The sequence below is a fragment of the Pelophylax lessonae genome (genome assembly GCF_965119305.1).
Source record: "Pelophylax lessonae genome assembly, chromosome: 7".
NCBI lineage: Eukaryota > Metazoa > Chordata > Amphibia > Anura > Ranidae > Pelophylax > Pelophylax lessonae.
In genome coordinates this window covers 68,723,198-68,741,642 of record NC_138774.1, presented here as the reverse complement: position 1 = coordinate 68,741,642, position 18,445 = coordinate 68,723,198, and the positions used below count along the sequence as shown (strand labels likewise).

The 18,445-nt window shown below is 44.1% G+C and overlaps 1 protein-coding gene across 1 annotated transcript in view; it reads left to right on the top strand.

Annotated features, from left to right (window-relative positions):
- Positions 1-1,620: 1,620 nt before the first annotated feature.
- LOC309559484 (cytochrome P450 2B1-like) overlaps positions 1,621-18,445 on the top strand; it is a 41,901-nt gene continuing 25,076 nt past the window's right edge. The window contains exon 1 of the mRNA XM_082262758.1: positions 1,621-1,848. Within this exon, the coding sequence (XP_082118884.1) occupies positions 1,672-1,848 (177 nt within the window). The 5' untranslated portion in view covers positions 1,621-1,671. The remainder of the gene's footprint in view (positions 1,849-18,445) is intronic.

The window sequence follows — 18,445 nt, the reverse complement described above, 5'->3', positions numbered from 1 at the left end:
GTTTTCTTTCGTGTGCAAGCTCACAGCGACGGGGCGGTAATTTTTTTTTTCACTATTTATTTTATTTATTTATTTAATTTTAGCACCGGTTTTTTTTTTTTTAAAAAAATATGATCACTTTTAGTGCTGTCACAAGCAATGTAAACATCCCTTGTGACAGCAATAGGCAGTGACAGGTACTCTTTATGGAGGGATCGGGGGTCCAAAATACCCTAGGGCCCCTCCACTGCACTTCAATGTATTCAAAATGCCAAAAACGTTATTTTTGAATACAGTCACTTTTTAAATTTGGTGCCTTTAGCAGCCGAGTAACCCGGATGTCGTCATGGACGCCGCTTCCGGCTTACATCATCAGAGACCCAATCTAAGCCGAATCCAGCTTTGATCGGAACTCCAACCAGCTGACAGAGGTGCTGGCTGGTTGCTAGGGTCTCCCGGTGGGACAGGAGACCCAGGCAGAGCCGCGGTAGGGGGGAGTCCATCCCGCTTGCTGGGGTAACGATCGAGCGGCTCACGAGCCGCATCGGTCAATACTGCCTGAAAGCCGACCGCTGGATCTAAAAAATGATATGGGGATCATGCCTCTAGCTGCAGGCATCACCCCAGTACAACCGCTTATTGCAGCCGATGTAGACCTACGTTGATTTGCGATAAGTGGTTAAAGTATAAGTTCACCTTTCTGAGCATGTTACACCAATTTTTAGGGTGTAACATGTTACTCGTTCAGCATCTACCCTCTCTTCTCCCTCCCTGTGACAGTGGGCAGGGCATTTTATCCTCCTACCTGCTGTCATAATTTGAAAAGATTACAGCCATATGGCAGTTCTGTGCATAAATAAATGACAAATACTATCTGCCATTGTTCAGTGGTGATCTTCCTGCTGTCAGGTAACTGCCTGCACATACAGGAGGTACCAGCAGGGCCACTGATAAGGCAGTACAACCAGTCCTGTTGTACTGGGCCCTGGCCCCATCGGCTAAACAGGGGGGCCCAGGGCAGCTTTATTGTTCATTTCTGCCTAAATCAATAAATGGATTTTGCTGGACCAAACCCTTACTCCTGCTTGCTTATCAGGGCTTACATTACATTTCCCTAGGTCCTTACAGGGTAACAGAGGGGCCCAGGAGCTGGGAAGAGAGGAAGGACTTTTTTTTTTTCATTTTCGTGGTGTAGGTGGATAAAGGTAATGCTGCTTTTCAGCTGCATCCTGGGGAGGTGGGGGATAGGTGGGGTGTAGGCATGGTTGGGGGGCCCCATCAGGAGGATTGTATGAGGCCCCATGATTTCTAACATCGGCTCTGGGTGCCAGCAGACAGCTGTCCTGTTGTCCTGAGAGTCTGCAGGAGCCTGACATTGCACTCAAGATCTGCTGATTGCGGTTGCAATGCTTTACAGGCTTGTTAGAAAAGAAAATAATGTGCAAATCAATTTTTTTTTTTTAAGTGAGCTTATTCTTTAAAACAGACCTTGTACTAAAAAAAAAAAAAACTTGTTACATTAGGGGCACACACAGACACACACACACGGTGCTTCTGACATTTTTTACATTCCAGTAGTATTTACACAGAAGCCTGTGTTAAAGTGCAGTTTCTGTTTCAAGGCTGTTTGCAATAGTTCATCAGCAGGGACATAGTCCCAGTCAGACAGTTCTGTTCCATTGACCTGTCACAATGGCTCTGGAGCTTATTCTCTCTCTTCTAGTAATCACAGTCACTCTTCTGATTTACCTTCTGAAATGGTGGAGTGCAGAGAAGAGGAACAACCTCCCCCCAGGGCCCAGGCCTCTGCCCTTCCTGGGGAACATACTCCATCTAAGCACCTCGGAATTACCGCAGAGCCTTATTAAGGTAAGTCCAGATTTCAGGGTAAATAAGGTTTAGTTAAAATCGCTTGTAAATTACCTTAATTTGATTCAAGTCATTAAATTACCTTTAAGGCCCATTCAGATTTGTTTGTTGCGTCAACATGCGGTAAAATATGCACGCATTACAACAACATGCATTAACACACAAAACAAAGTGTAGTGCCACTCAATCTGAACAGTACCCTAATGCACTTAGCCATCGCGCCACATCACACATGCATTCGAATGAACTGCAATACATAAATATAAACCACCAACCATAGACTGTGGACACCGTAGACTAAGGGGCATATTTCTAAAGGGGTAAATCTGATGCTGACTACACAATCACTGTAGATGTTTTAAAGAACAGAGGTTAATTCATTACTAGTGAATTTTTAGTAAAAGCCGCTTTCACTGTTTTTAAAAAAAATGCCCTTAGTAGAGAAGTATGGTATTTTATTTTTATTTTTTTGCACATTTATACTTACCCAGGTAGATACAGCATCGGTCTGATGCTGCATCTTTCCCCCTGCCGGCTCTAACACAGAGAACTAAGTGATCAAACACCGCCAATCGCTCTGTTCTCCCAGCTCTCTGCTCTAACCCCCTACTCTCTCACTGGAGCACTGGGCTGTGGGGGGGAGGGGGGCCAGCTCAGGCTCTCAGTGGCTTGCTGGGAGGCTGAGCTGGGTACCGGTCCAGCGGGGAGGACTGGGCCAGGAGGCGGGGGGGGGGGGGCGCTCTGATGCCCACGTTAAAAGGCTGTACCACTTCTGCTACAGACAGGCTTAAAGGTTTACTGGGGATGAGAAGTAAAAAGTCCCCACTTCATACCTACTGGGTGCGGGATGCAGGCATCTCCCCCCAGCATGGATGGTGTAAACTGTGTCTGAGCAAAGGCCGGTTCCCTGCCCAGCTGGACACTCTCCTCCCCCAGGAAGCCCAAGCTCCCCCCCCAACTACCCCTGCTGGCCAGGACGGGAACCCAGATGCACCCGGTGAATAGAGAGTACCTGCAGCGGAGCTTCAGTCTGGAATGGGGGTCAGGAGAAGGGCGGGAAGAGGGAGAGTGGGAGGGGGGCTGAGTCGCTGCACCATGGGCCTCTGGATTGTATGAAAGTTGCCGGTTAGCCCCTGCGGGCCAGGCATGTGGGCGGATCCCAACTTCATGGTCACGATTTGGACAGCTCCGCTTCAGCCCGCTGTCTGCTGAAAACAGGTTACAGGAGAACAGAATGAACTACACTCCTGTAATGCACAGGAGAAATACAGCCAAAGGAGCTTTGCCTGCACTTCTCCTTTAACCACTTGATCTACGGAAGGTTTTGCCTTTATGACCAGAGCATTTTTTGCTATTCAGCATTGTGCTACTTTAACTGGTAATTGCTCAGTCATGCAACATACCCAAACTAATATAAATATCATTTTTTGGTGGTATTTGATCACCGCTGTTTTATTTTTTATTTTTTATCATATAAACAAAAAATGGATGGAAATTATGAAAAAAAAAATATATAACAATATTTTCTACTTACGGTCATAAAACATATCCAAAAAAAATTCAGAAAAAATTTAGGCCAAAATGTATCCTGCTTCATGTCTTCAGTAAAAAAAAAAAAAACCCAATAACTGTACCGTATTTTCCGGCGTATAAGACGACTGGGCGTATAAGACGACCCCCCTAATTTTCATCTACCAGTCATACTTATACTTCGGTTACCTTGGAGATATTATACTCGGCGTATAAGACGACCCCTCACTTTTGGGGGATTTGTTTGAGGTTCAAAAGTAGTCTTATACGCCAGAAAATACAGTATATTAATTGGTTTGTGAAAAAGGTATAAAGCGTCTAAAAACCATGGTATACAGTATATACTGGAATTTTTGCAATTTTTTACACAATACTAGTAATGGTGGTGATCAGCGATTTAAAGTGTGACTGTAATAGTGTGGTGGACAATCTGGGGCTACCAGACCCTGGCTGGGAGGGACACTAACTGACACTGACATCGCTGATAACACTAATAGAGTGTCAGTGATAATACTGTACAACGTACACTGTAATAAAGACACTGGCTGGCTGACAGGGGTGATCAGCTGGGCAATCAGGAGGTTAACTGTGTGATTACCAAGTTTAACCACTTTACCACCGCTCACATGGATACTACTGCGGCAGTGTGGCACGATCCCGTCCAGCAACGTAGACCTACGTCGGGCGCGATCACGGCTCCCAGAGCGCGCTCCCGCACGCCGCGGGAGCCGATTCTGGTCAGATTCGGTAGGGAAACGATCAATCACCAGATACTGACCAATGATTTTTGGTCAGTATCTGGCGATCGGTTCCAGACAATGATAATCTGTCCCCTGCCTGTGTAATGTAAACACAGGCAGGGGAAGTGATGTCACTGTCCCTCCTGGAGCCCTTTCGGTTCCAGGAGAAGACAGAGACACATCAAAAACGTGAGTTTCCACCAACACTACACTGACACACCTCACATAGGCACATTTAACCCCTTGATCACCTCTGATCACCCCCCAAACCCCTCACAGTGAACACTATATACAGTGGTATACAGATCTTTTACTGATCACTGTATAAATGTCACTTGTGAGCCTAATTTGCGCTTGCGCTAGGCCCAAATAGGGTTAGGGCACCCGCCACCTATCCCCTAATAAACTTTTAACCCCTTTATCACCCCCAGTTAACCCCTTTACTCCCTAATACTCTGTGCACTAAATACAGTATATAGGTAAATACTGATCACTGTATTTAGTGCCACTAGTGACCCTAATTTGCGCTTGCGCTAAGCCCAGATAGGGTTAGGGCACCCGCCACCTATCCCCTAATAAACTTTTAACCCCTTGATCTCCCCCAGTTAACCCCTTCACTCCCTATCACACAGTGCACTAATACAGTATATACAGTAGATCAGATAACTACTGGTCACTGTATTAGTGTCACTTGTGACCCTAATTTGCGCTTGCGCTTAGCCCAAATAGGTTTAGGCCACCCGCCATCTATCCCCTATAAAGGTTTAACCCCTTGATCTCCCCCAGTTAACCCCTTCACTGCCCTGTCACAGTGTTCACTATATACAGTGATTACCGATCACTGTATTAGTGTCACGGGTGACACAACTTAGGCTAGTTAGCGTCAGGGTCCCACTACACCACCGTTACTTAGCGTCAGTTAGAGTCAAGGACACTAACACACATACACACACACACCTCCGTTACTAGTATAGTGTTTGAACAGATCAATATCTGATCTGATCAGAACTATACTAGAGTCCCCATAATTTAGTGTTCCCAAAACGCAGTGTTTGCACAATCAGCACTGATTCCTGCTAGCACCTGCGTTTAGCCCCCTTGCCCAGACCACCTTACCCAGGCAAGTGTAGTATTCAATAGATTACTGACACTTCCAAAAAACACAAATCACACAAAACCGCTGCGTTAGCAGAGTCAGGCCTGATCTCTGCTAGCACAAGCAGTTTTTTTTGTAGCGACCAAATAGTCCTCGACAACCAGGTGCTTTTATTACCTAGTAATCACACTACTGTAACGGTAAATTTAGTTACTAAAATGACAAAACGTTGGTACAGTGGTGAAGAGGTCTACAGTATGCTGACCATGTCAGATGGGAGCAATGGGGAAGCCTCACTGGCAGAATCAGGGTCAGTATACGAACAAGCCACCGCTTATCTGAAGACAGGCCCGTAGAGCCCATAGTGTCCTCCCTGAAGTGCTGGCATATTCTAATTGGCAGCCCACAGATTCCACAGCACCAGTACTTCCCCCATTCACCGCCCAACCCGGAATCCAAGTGGAAACAGCTGGTTTTAATCCCATAAACTATTTTGAGCTGTTTTTCACTGAAGATCGTTTCGGATCTATTGTGGACCAATCAAATTTATACGCTCAACAATTTATCGCCGCCAACCCAAATTCACCCCTTGCCAGACCATTCGCCTGGAATCCTATTACCATTCCCGAGTTTAAAACCTTTCTAGGCCTTTCGTTCAACATGGGCATTACAAAAAAGAATGAATTGCGGTTATATTGGTCCACTGACCCAATTCATCAAATGCACGTGTTCTCTGCTGCTATGTCCAGGGCTCGATACGAACAAATATTTTGGTTCATGCATTTCAGCGACAATGAACTCTGTCGTCCTCGGGGAGACCCTGAATATGATCGGCTCCACAAAATTTGGCCCCTCGTAGACCACTTCAATCAGCGGTTCGCAAGCCTTTTTTACCCCCGAACAAGATGTCTGCGTTGACGAGTCCCTGATTAAGTTTACTGGCCGCCTTGCTATCAAACAGTACCTCCCCAGCAAGCGTGAAAGATACGGGGTCAAGTTGTATAAATTGTGTGACAGGGCCACAGGTTATACTGTTAATTTCCATGTCTATGAGGGAAAAGATAGCACTGTGGAGCCCCCCGACTGCCCAGGCTACATAGGGAGCAGCGGCAAGATAGTTTGGGACTTGGTTTCACCCTTATTTGGAAAGGGGTACCACTTGTACGTGGACAACTTCTATACAAGCGTGCCACTTTTTAGACACCTCTTTCAATTGCAAATTGGCGCTTGTGGCACCGTGTGATCTAATCGCCGGGGCTTCCCCCAACGGCTAGTAAATGCCCCACTGAGCTCGGGGGAGAGAGCCTGCTTGAGGTGCGAGGAATTGCTTGCAGTGAACTGGAGGGACAAACGGAACGTTTTCGTTCTGTCCTCCATTCACCCAGACACGGCAGTCCAAATTACTAAGGTCACCGGTGTTGTTGTTAAGAAGCCCCTCTGTGTCCACGACTATAACCGTAAAATGGGAGGGGTGGACTTCAACGACCAGATGATGGGACCGTACTGTACCAGACACTGGTACAAAAAGTGTCTGTATACCTATTTCAATTGGCTATTTACAACGCTTTTGTCTTACAAAGCGTCTGCCGGAACATTATCCTTCTTTCAATTCCAAGAAGAGATAATCAGAGCCCTTCTGTATCCAGCTGGTGCTCCTGCCCCAATACCCAACGATACCCCCAAAAAAGATGCCACGTCTGCAGCAAGCACGGATTTAGGCGTGACACCCGGAATTATTGTCCCGACTGTCCTGACCGACCTGATCTTTGCCACGGTTACTGTTTCCATCTCTACCACACACTAGTGGATTATTAGCGTAGGGTACAGCACGGCACAGTTTACGGCACATTTACACAGGATCTCAAAAGACGTTCGATGGCTATCGTCATTTTGAGAGACCCGAACCTGGAACCTGGAACTCTAACGTTTGAAGAAAAAAAAAAATACATAAAAGCCAAAAATAGTTGTCGTCTCTTATGTCTTTTATGTTCTTCTACACTTCCTACTGTACTTTTACTGTACTTTATTTGTTTTTCATTCTTTTGTGACCTGTTTCTCTTGCAGGTACTCGTCGGCTGCCACGGCATTGATTTTATATATTCTGACACAAACAGCGTTTGCGCTCAGTATATATGGATACCTTTGTTGGCAGCAGCTGTGGTGATTTTCTGATTTCAGCACTGCAGTTAAAATCCTATTTTGTTATACGTGGATAGTGTCGTGTATACCCATCATTAAATTAAGTGGGTGGATGTTTGGGCGGTTAATGGTGGGTAATACTACACATTATTCCTGTGCTGATTTCTGATAGGTTCCCACAGGCTGCATGAAAAAAAATAAAAAACCTACACTATATGCCAAACAAGGACCAGCATACCAAGATGATGCCTGCAGATTTAGGCATCATCTTGGTATCGTTTTTTACAGCCAGCGGTCGGCTTACATGTAAAAGCAATCCTAGCAGATAATTGGCCGCTAGACTGCTTTTACATGCAGTGGGAGGGGACTCCCCCCCCCCTCCTGCCGCCTTCCGCCGCCTTCCACGGTTTTTCTCGGGCTCTCCTGTCCCACCCGAGAGTGCAGTCGGTGGTTCAGTTATATAACCATAGAGCTGATTGGAGTCGAGAATGGCTCCAATCATCTCTATGGCCTAAGATATCGGAAGCTACGAGCAATTCATGACTTCTGTTACGCCAGAAATAAACAGCGCCATTGGGAAATTGGGAAAGTATTTTATCACACCAATTTTGGTGTGGTCAGATGCTTCAAGGTCAGAGGAAAGATCTAGAGTCTAAAAGACCCCAATTTTTTTAAAAAAGTGTACCTGTCACTACAGATTGCTATCATAGGGGAAATTTAAATTCACCGTGATAACAATAAAAATGATTTAAAAAAAAAAAAAATGAAAGAAAAGGTATCAAAATAACATAAAAAAGCAAATAAAAAAAAATAAATAAATCAAGCCCCTCTGTCCCCCCGTGCTTGCGTGCAAATGCGCACACAAGCATTGGTCTAGTGTCATATGTAAACTGCAATTGCACCATGCATGTGAGGTATCACCGCGAACGCCAGGTCGAGGGCAGTAATTCTTGCAGTAGACCTCTTCTGTAAGTCTAAAGTGGTAACCTGTAAAGACTTTTAAATGCTTTTAAAACAGTACATAGTTTGTTGCCGCGGCACGGCGTGCGCAATTTTTAAAGCATGTCATGTTTGGTGTCTATGTACTCGGCATAAGATCATCTTTTAAATTTTACCAAACAATTTGGAATTATATAGTGTATTTCTGCATTAAATATTTTACGCAAAAATTGCGTTTGGAAAATGTGTGCGCAAATACCGTGTGACATAAAAAATTGCAACATCCACCATTTTGTTCTGTAGGGCCTCTGCTTTAAAAAAAATATATAATATTTGGGGGTTCAAAGTAATTTTCTTGTACAAAAAAAAATATTTTTTCATGTAAACAAAAAGTCACAGAAAAGGCTTGGTTTTCAAGTGGTTAGAAGAGTGGGTGATGTGTTGCTAAAATTGAGCATAAAATGCCAGGGCTGTTCAAACACCCCCCAAATGACCCATTTTTGGAAAGTAGACACCCAAAGATATTTGCTGAGAGGCATATTGAGTCCATGGAGTATTTTACATTATGCCCTAAGTTTCAGGAAAATGACAATTTGTTTTTTTTTTCACACAAAGTTGTCACTAATAGTGTTGAGCGAACACGGACTGTATTATTCGTATTCATACCGAATAATTGGATTTTTGTTGCCCGTGTTCGGTCGTTTTATTTCCGGGTTTTGCATGCTTTGGCGCGCTTTTCATGGCGGGCTTTCAACAGCCAATCAACAAGCATTTAACTGGTGTGCCTTAAGCCATCCCAGCCATGCCTACAAATGTATCAGTAACTGTGATTGGCCGTCTGAAGCATGTGTCCAAGTCTTTATAAGTTCGAGGCAGCGCCGCAGCGGTGTCATTTTGCTGCTTAGATCAGGGAGAGAACACACATCAACCTGCTGGCTGCTGATTTTAGGGACAGACAAGAAAAAAAAACATTTGTGTCCGGATAGAATTGAGGGACAGGTCGGAGTGTTTTAGGCAGGGCGAGTTGTAGGCATTTTAGGGAGAGGCTGCTGCTGATTTTTAGGGAAATTGTGTTCTACAAACTACAATCGATATTGCTGTGTGGGGTCGGGTCTGCACTTAGTCCTGATCTACGATCTCTTATCAATCCTGTTAGGGATAGAGTCTGCTGAATTTTAGGGAAAGTGTGTTCTACAAACTACAATCGATATTGCTGTGTGGGGTGGGGTCTGCACTCTGCACTCAGTCCCGATCTAAGATCTCTTATCAATCCTGTTAGGGATAGAGTCTGCTGAATTTTAGGGAAAGTGTGTTCTACAAACTACAATCGATATTGCTGTGTGGTGTGGGATAGGAGATAGGCAGGTGTCAGTGATCTTTTTGGGGTGCAGTGAACACAATCTTGGTGCAGTGAACACAATATTTTTGGGGTGCAGTGAACAAAATCCTTTTGGGGTGCAGTGAACACAATCTTTGTGGGGTGCAGTGAACACAATCTTTTTAGGGTGCAGTGAACAAAATCCTTTTGGGGTGCAGTGAACACAATCTTTGTGGGGTGCAGTGAACACAATCTTTTTGGGGTGCAGTGAACACAATCTTTGTGGGGTGCAGTGAACAAAATCCTTTTGGGGTGCAGTGAACACAATCTTTGTGGGGTGCAGTGAACACAATCTTTTTTGGGTGCAGTGAACACAATCTTTGTGGGGTGCAGTGAACAAAATCCTTTTGGGGTGCAGTGAACACAATCTTGGTGGGGTGCAGTGAACACAATCTTTTTGGGGTGCAGTGAACACAATCTTTGTGGGGTGCAGTGAACAAAATCCTTTTGGGGTGCAGTGAACACAATCTTTGTGGGGTGCAGTGAACAAAATCCTTTTGGGGTGCAGTGAACACAATCTTTGTGGGGTGCAGTGAACACAATATTTTTTGGGTGCAGTGAACACAATCTTTGTGGGGTACAGTGAACAAAATCCTTTTGGGGTGCAGAGAACACAATCTTTGTGGGGTGCAGTGAACACAATCTTTGTGGGGTGCAGTGAACACAATCTTTTTTGGGTGCAGTGAACACAATCTTTGTGGGGTGCAGTGAACACAATCTTTGTGGGGTGCAGTGAACACAATCTTTTTGGGGTGCAGTGAACAAAATCCTTTTGGGGTGCAGTGAACACAATCTTTGTGGGGTGCAGTGAACACAATCTTTGTGGGGTGCAGTGAACAAAATCCTTTTGGGGTGCAGAGAAAACAATCTTTGTGGGGTGCAGTGAACACAATCTTTGTGGGGTGCAGTGAACACAATCTTTTTGGGGTGCAGTGAACACAATCTTTGTGGGATACAGTGAACACAATCTTTGTGGGGTGCAGTGAACAAAATCTTTGTGGGGTGCAGTGAACAAAATCTTTTTGGGGTGCAGTGAACACAATCTTTGTGGGGTGCAGTGAACACAATCTTTTTGGGGTGCAGTGAACGAAATCCTTTTGGGGTGCAGTGAACACAATATTTGTGGGGTGCAGTGAACACAATCTTTTTGGGGTGCAGTGAACAAAATCCTTTTGGGGTGCAGTGAACACAATCTTTGTGGGGTACAGTGAACACAATCTCATACTTCTGAAGATTTGAGGGTGCTGCCTGTTCCATACTCCTACTCCTCATCCATCCTTTTAGGGGTACAAACAATAGTAATTGGGGCCTAGTGTGGTTGTGTACGTGTGAGATACATACACTTTTTTGATCATATTTCCTATTCCGCTATTCAATAAAAACCTTTGGGGATCAATTAAATTGCGGGATAGTCTGTGTCGGTACGTGTGAGATCAACCTTTCCAAGTTTTTGGGGTTCATCTCATACTTCTGAAGATTTGAGGGTGCTGCCTGTTCCATACTCCTCCTACTCCTCATCCATCCTTTTAGGGGTACAAACAATAGTAATTGGGGCCTAGTGTGGTTGTGTACGTGTGAGATACATACACTTTTTTTGATCATATTTCCTATTCCGCTATTCAATAAAAACCTTTGGGGATCAATTAAATTGCGGGATAGTCTGTGTCGGTACGTGTGAGATCAACCTTTCCAAGTTTTTGGGGTTCATCTCATACTTCTGAAGATTTGAGGGTGCTGCCTGTTCCATACTCCTCCTACTCCTCATCCATCCTTTTAGGGGTACAAACAATAGTAATTGGGGCCTAGTGTGCTTCTGTACGTGTGAGATACATACACTTTTTTTGATCATATTTCCTATTCTGCTATTCAATAAAAACCTTTGGGGATCAATTAAATTGCGGGATAGTCTGTGTCGGTACGTGTGAGATCCACCTTTCCAAGTTTTTGAGGTTCATCTCATACTTCTGAAGATTTGAGGGTGCTGCCTGTTCCATACTCCTCCTACTCCTCATCCATCCTTTTAGGGGTACAAACAATAGTAATTGGGGCCTAGTGTGGTTGTGTACGTGTGAGATACATACACTTTTTTTGATCATATTTCCTATTCCGCTATTCAATAAAAACCTTTTGGGATCAATTAAATTGCGGGATAGTCTGTGTCGGTACGTGTGAGATCCACCTTTCCAAGTTTTTGAGGTTCATCTCATACTTCTGAAGATTTGAGGGTGCTGCCTGTTCCATACTCCTCCTACTCCTCATCCATCCTTTTAGGGGTACAAACAATAGTAATTGGGGCCTAGTGTGCTTTTGTACGTGTGAGATACATACACTTTTTTTATCATATTTCCTATTCCGCTATTCAATAAAAACCTTTGGGGATCAATTAAATTGCGGGATAGTCTGTGTCGGTACGTGTGAGATCCACCTTTCCAAGTTTTTGAGGTTCATCTCATACTTCTGAAGATTTGAGGGTGCTGCCTGTTCCATACTCCTCCTACTCCTCATCCATCCTTTTAGGGGTACAAACAATAGTAATTGGGGCCTAGTGTGGTTGTGTACGTGTGAGATACATACACTTTTTTTGATCATATTTCCTATTCCGCTATTCAATAAAAACCTTTGGGGATCAATTAAATTGCGGGATAGTCTGTGTCGGTACGTGTGAGATCCACCTTTCCAAGTTTTTGAGGTTAATCTTATACTTCTGAAGATTTGAGGGTGCTGCCTGTTTCATACTCCTCCTACTCCTAATCCATCCTTTTAGGGGTACAAACAATAGTAATTGGGGCCTAGTGTGGTTGTGTACGTGTGAGATACATACACTTTTTTTGATCATATTTCCTATTCCGCTATTCAATAAAAACCTTTGGGGATCAATTAAATTGCGGGATAGTCTGTGTCGGTACGTGTGAGATCAACCTTTCCAAGTTTTTGGGGTTCATCTCATACTTCTGAAGATTTGAGGGTGCTGCCTGTTCCATACTCCTCCTACTCCTCATCCATCCTTTTAGGTGTACAAACAATAGTAATTGGGGCCTAGTGTGGTTGTGTACGTGTGAGATACATACACTTTTTTTGATCATATTTCCTATTCCGCTATTCAATAAAAACCTTTGGGGATCAATTAAATTGCGGGATAGTCTGTGTCGGTACGTGTGAGATCAACCTTTTCAAGTTTTTGGGGTTCATCTCATACTTCTGAAGATTTGAGGGTGCTGCCTGTTCCATACTCCTCCTACTCCTCATCCATCCTTTTAGGGGTACAAACAATAGTAATTGGGGCCTAGTGTGCTTTTGTACGTGTGAGATACATACACTTTTTTTGATCATATTTCCTATTCCGCTATTCAATAAAAACCTTTGGGGATCAATTAAATTGCGGGATAGTCTGTGTCGGTACGTGTGAGATCAACCTTTCCAAGTTTTTGGGGTTCATCTCATACTTCTGAAGATTTGAGGGTGCTGCCTGTTCCATACTCCTCCTACTCCTCATCCATCCTTTTAGGGGTACAAACAATAGTAATTGGGGCCTAGTGTGCTTCTGTACGTGTGAGATACATACACTTTTTTTGATCATATTTCCTATTCTGCTATTCAATAAAAACCTTTGGGGATCAATTAAATTGCGGGATAGTCTGTGTCGGTACGTGTGAGATCCACCTTTCCAAGTTTTTGAGGTTCATCTCATACTTCTGAAGATTTGAGGGTGCTGCCTGTTCCATACTCCTCCTACTCCTCATCCATCCTTTTAGGGGTACAAACAATAGTAATTGGGGCCTAGTGTGGTTGTGTACGTGTGAGATACATACACTTTTTTTGATCATATTTCCTATTCCGCTATTCAATAAAAACCTTTTGGGATCAATTAAATTGCGGGATAGTCTGTGTCGGTACGTGTGAGATCCACCTTTCCAAGTTTTTGAGGTTCATCTCATACTTCTGAAGATTTGAGGGTGCTGCCTGTTCCATACTCCTCCTACTCCTCATCCATCCTTTTAGGGGTACAAACAATAGTAATTGGGGCCTAGTGTGCTTTTGTACGTGTGAGATACATACACTTTTTTTATCATATTTCCTATTCCGCTATTCAATAAAAACCTTTGGGGATCAATTAAATTGCGGGATAGTCTGTGTCGGTACGTGTGAGATCCACCTTTCCAAGTTTTTGAGGTTCATCTCATACTTCTGAAGATTTGAGGGTGCTGCCTGTTCCATACTCCTCCTACTCCTCATCCATCCTTTTAGGGGTACAAACAATAGTAATTGGGGCCTAGTGTGGTTGTGTACGTGTGAGATACATACACTTTTTTTGATCATATTTCCTATTCCGCTATTCAATAAAAACCTTTGGGGATCAATTAAATTGCGGGATAGTCTGTGTCGGTACGTGTGAGATCCACCTTTCCAAGTTTTTGAGGTTAATCTTATACTTCTGAAGATTTGAGGGTGCTGCCTGTTTCATACTCCTCCTACTCCTAATCCATCCTTTTAGGGGTACAAACAATAGTAATTGGGGCCTAGTGTGGTTGTGTACGTGTGAGATACATACACTTTTTTTGATCATATTTCCTATTCCGCTATTCAATAAAAACCTTTGGGGATCAATTAAATTGCGGGATAGTCTGTGTCGGTACGTGTGAGATCAACCTTTCCAAGTTTTTGGGGTTCATCTCATACTTCTGAAGATTTGAGGGTGCTGCCTGTTCCATACTCCTCCTACTCCTCATCCATCCTTTTAGGTGTACAAACAATAGTAATTGGGGCCTAGTGTGGTTGTGTACGTGTGAGATACATACACTTTTTTTGATCATATTTCCTATTCCGCTATTCAATAAAAACCTTTGGGGATCAATTAAATTGCGGGATAGTCTGTGTCGGTACGTGTGAGATCAACCTTTTCAAGTTTTTGGGGTTCATCTCATACTTCTGAAGATTTGAGGGTGCTGCCTGTTCCATACTCCTCCTACTCCTCATCCATCCTTTTAGGGGTACAAACAATAGTAATTGGGGCCTAGTGTGCTTTTGTACGTGTGAGATACATACACTTTTTTTTATCATATTTCCTATTCCGCTATTCAATAAAAACCTTTGGGGATCAATTAAATTGCGGGATAGTCTGTGTCGGTACGTGTGAGATCCACCTTTCCAAGTTTTTGAGGTTCATCTCATACTTCTGAAGATTTGAGGGTGCTGCCTGTTCCATACTCCTCCTACTCCTCATCCATCCTTTTAGGGGTACAAACAATAGTAATTGGGGCCTAGTGTGGTTGTGTACGTGTGAGATACATACACTTTTTTTGATCATATTTCCTATTCCGCTATTCAATAAAAACCTTTGGGGATCAATTAAATTGCGGGATAGTCTGTGTCGGTACGTGAGATCAACCTTTCCAAGTTTTTGGGGTTCATCTCATACTTCTGAAGATTTGAGGGTGCTGCCTGTTCCATACTCCTCCTACTCCTCATCCATCCTTTTAGGGGTACAAACAATAGTAATTGGGGCCTAGTGTGCTTCTGTACGTGTGAGATACATACACTTTTTTTGATCATATTTCCTATTCTGCTATTCAATAAAAACCTTTGGGGATCAATTAAATTGCGGGATAGTCTGTGTCGGTACGTGTGAGATCCACCTTTCCAAGTTTTTGAGGTTCATCTCATACTTCTGAAGATTTGAGGGTGCTGCCTGTTCCATACTCCTCCTACTCCTCATCCATCCTTTTAGGGGTACAAACAATAGTAATTGGGGCCTAGTGTGGTTGTGTACGTGTGAGATACATACACTTTTTTTGATCATATTTCCTATTCCGCTATTCAATAAAAACCTTTTGGGATCAATTAAATTGCGGGATAGTCTGTGTCGGTACGTGTGAGATCCACCTTTCCAAGTTTTTGAGGTTCATCTCATACTTCTGAAGATTTGAGGGTGCTGCCTGTTCCATACTCCTCCTACTCCTCATCCATCCTTTTAGGGGTACAAACAATAGTAATTGGGGCCTAGTGTGGTTGTGTACGTGTGAGATACATACACTTTTTTTGATCATATTTCCTATTCCGCTATTCAATAAAAACCTTTGGGGATCAATTAAATTGCGGGATAGTCTGTGTCGGTACGTGTGAGATACACTTTTCCAATTTTTGGGGCGCATCTCATACTGTCGAGGTTTTGAGGGTGCTTCAGTCTGCCTCCTGCCTGCTCCTCCTACTCCTCTTCCTCATCCTGCCTTTAGGGTACAAAAAATTGTAATCAGCCGGGCCTAGTCTCTGTTTGTACGTGTGAGATACACCGTATTATAAAATTTTCCTATTCCGCTATTCAATAGACACCCTTTTGGAGTGTAAAAAATTAAATTACGGCATAGTCTGTATCGGTACGTGTGAGATACACCTTTTAAATTTGTTTGGCGCATCTCCTTCCCCCGCCAAGGATTGCAGGGCGCTTCAGTTTGCCTCCTGTTCCCAACTCCTCCTACTCCTCTTCCTCATCCTACCTTTAGGGTACAAAAAATTGTAATCGGGGCCTAGTCTGTGTTTGTACGTGTGAGATACACCGTATTATAAAATTTTTCCTATTCCGCTATTCAATAGACACCCTTTTGGAGTGTAAAAAATTAAATTACGGCATAGTCTGTATCGGTACATGTGAGATACACCTTTTAAATTAGTTTGGCGCATCTCCTTCCCCCTCCAAGGATTGCAGGGCGCTTCAGTTTGCCTCCTGTTCCCAACTCCTCCTACTCCTCTTCCTCATCCTCCCTTTAGGGTAGAAAAAAATTTTATCGGGCCTAGTCTGTGTTTGTACGTGTGAGATACACAGTTTTTTATCCTATTCCGCTATTCAATATACACCCTTTTGGTGTAAAAAACATTAAATTGCGGCATAGTTTGCATATTTGACTGTGAGATACACCCGTGCGATACTGTTGTTGTTTTGTTCCGCTATTCAATAAACACCTTTCTAGGGCAAGATCTTAACCACTTTACCACCGGAGGATTTTGCTGTCTTCCGTCCAGGCCACTTTTTGCGATTCGGCGCTGTGCGACTTCAACTGACAATTGCGCAGTCGTGCGACGCCGTACCCAAACGAAATTTACGTCCTTTTTTTCCCACAAACAGAGCTTTCTTTTGGTGGTATTTGATCACCTGTGCGATTTTTACTTTTTGCGCTATAAACAAAAAAAGAGCGTTTATTTTGAAAAAATAACAATATTTTTAACATTTTTTTATATGAAATTCCCCCCAAAAAAGATGTAAAAACCAATTTTTTAAAAAATTTTTGGCCAATTTGTTTTATGCTACATATGTTTGGTAAAAAAAATCGCAATAAGCGTATTTTGATTGGTTTGCGCAAAAGTTATTGCGTTTACTAACAAAGGGAAAGATTTCTGTCATTTTTGGTGTTTTTTTTTTAACGCGTAATGGCGGCGATCTGCGATTTTTTTTGCGGGACTGCGACATTGCGGCTGACAGACCGGACCCCTGACTGACATTTTTGACACTTTTTGGGGTACCAGTGACATTACTGCAGTAATCAGTGCTATAAATATGCACTGTTACTGTAAAAATGACACTGGCAGGGAAGGGGTTAATTTTATTGGAGAGGGAGGGGTTAATGTATGCCTGGTGCTTACTGACGTGTAGGGGGGGAGGTGACTGAGTGATTCATGGACAGATCGGATGTCCAGCTATGCTGAACAGTCCGATCTGTCACTCCCTGTCACTATGGAGACTCGATCCAGACTCGATCCCCGACGATCGGGTAAGAGCAGCGGCGATCGCCGCTGCTCCTCCCCTGGCCCGACTCCCGCTGTGAATGAAAACAGCGGGAGCGAGCCTCCGGCGGCGCGCAAGCGCCGCCCAGAAGGGGGAGTGTCCAGTCACGTTAATACTACGTGGCTGGACGATAACGAACCACTCTGCCGCAGTAGTATTACTGTGAGCGGTTGCAGAGTGGTTAAATTACAGAAATATGAGGAGACCGTCAAATAAGGGCCGTGGCCTGGGTCGTGGTGCTGCTGGTAGAGCTCCTGTTGCAAGGAGAGGACGTGGTCGATCTGTGCCAGCTACACGCACAAGTCAAACACCTTCCTCAAGTGTGAGTAGGCGACAGAACCTGCATCAGTATTTGGTAGGGCATCATACGCCTCTAGAAGTGATGAGGCCAGAACAAGTGGAGGCGATAGTAGATTGGTTTGCTGCCGACAGTGCCTCCAGTTCCTTCACATTGTCTCCCACCCAGTCTACTGCAGAAAGGTCAGAGTTGGCACCTGCAGCCGATGTCCAACCGTCTTTCACCTCACCCCCTTGCAAATCAGGCAAGCAGTCTGAGCCCCAAGCCATACAGCAGTCTCTTATTCTTTTTGAGGACTCTGTCAGCAGGGTTTCCCAGGCCCTGTCCCAGAAGTGGAAGAGATTGAGTGCAGCGATGCCCAACCACTTATTTCTCAAGATGAGTACATGCAAGGACCATCGCAGCACGTCTCCGATGATGACGAAACGCAGTTGGCAGCGTTCAGCATTGTGGAGACCGACAAGGAGGGCAAGAGATTGAGTGCAGCGATGCCCAACCACTTATTTCTCAAGATGAGTACATGGAAGGACCATCACAGCACATCTCCGATGATGATGAAACGCAGGTGCCAACTGCTGCGGCACTCAGAATTGTGGAGACCGACAAGGAGGGCAGCGGTGAAGACTGGGTGGAAGATGATGTGGAGGACGATGAGGTCCTCGACCCCACAATGAATGAACGTCTTGCAGGTGACCTGAGTGGT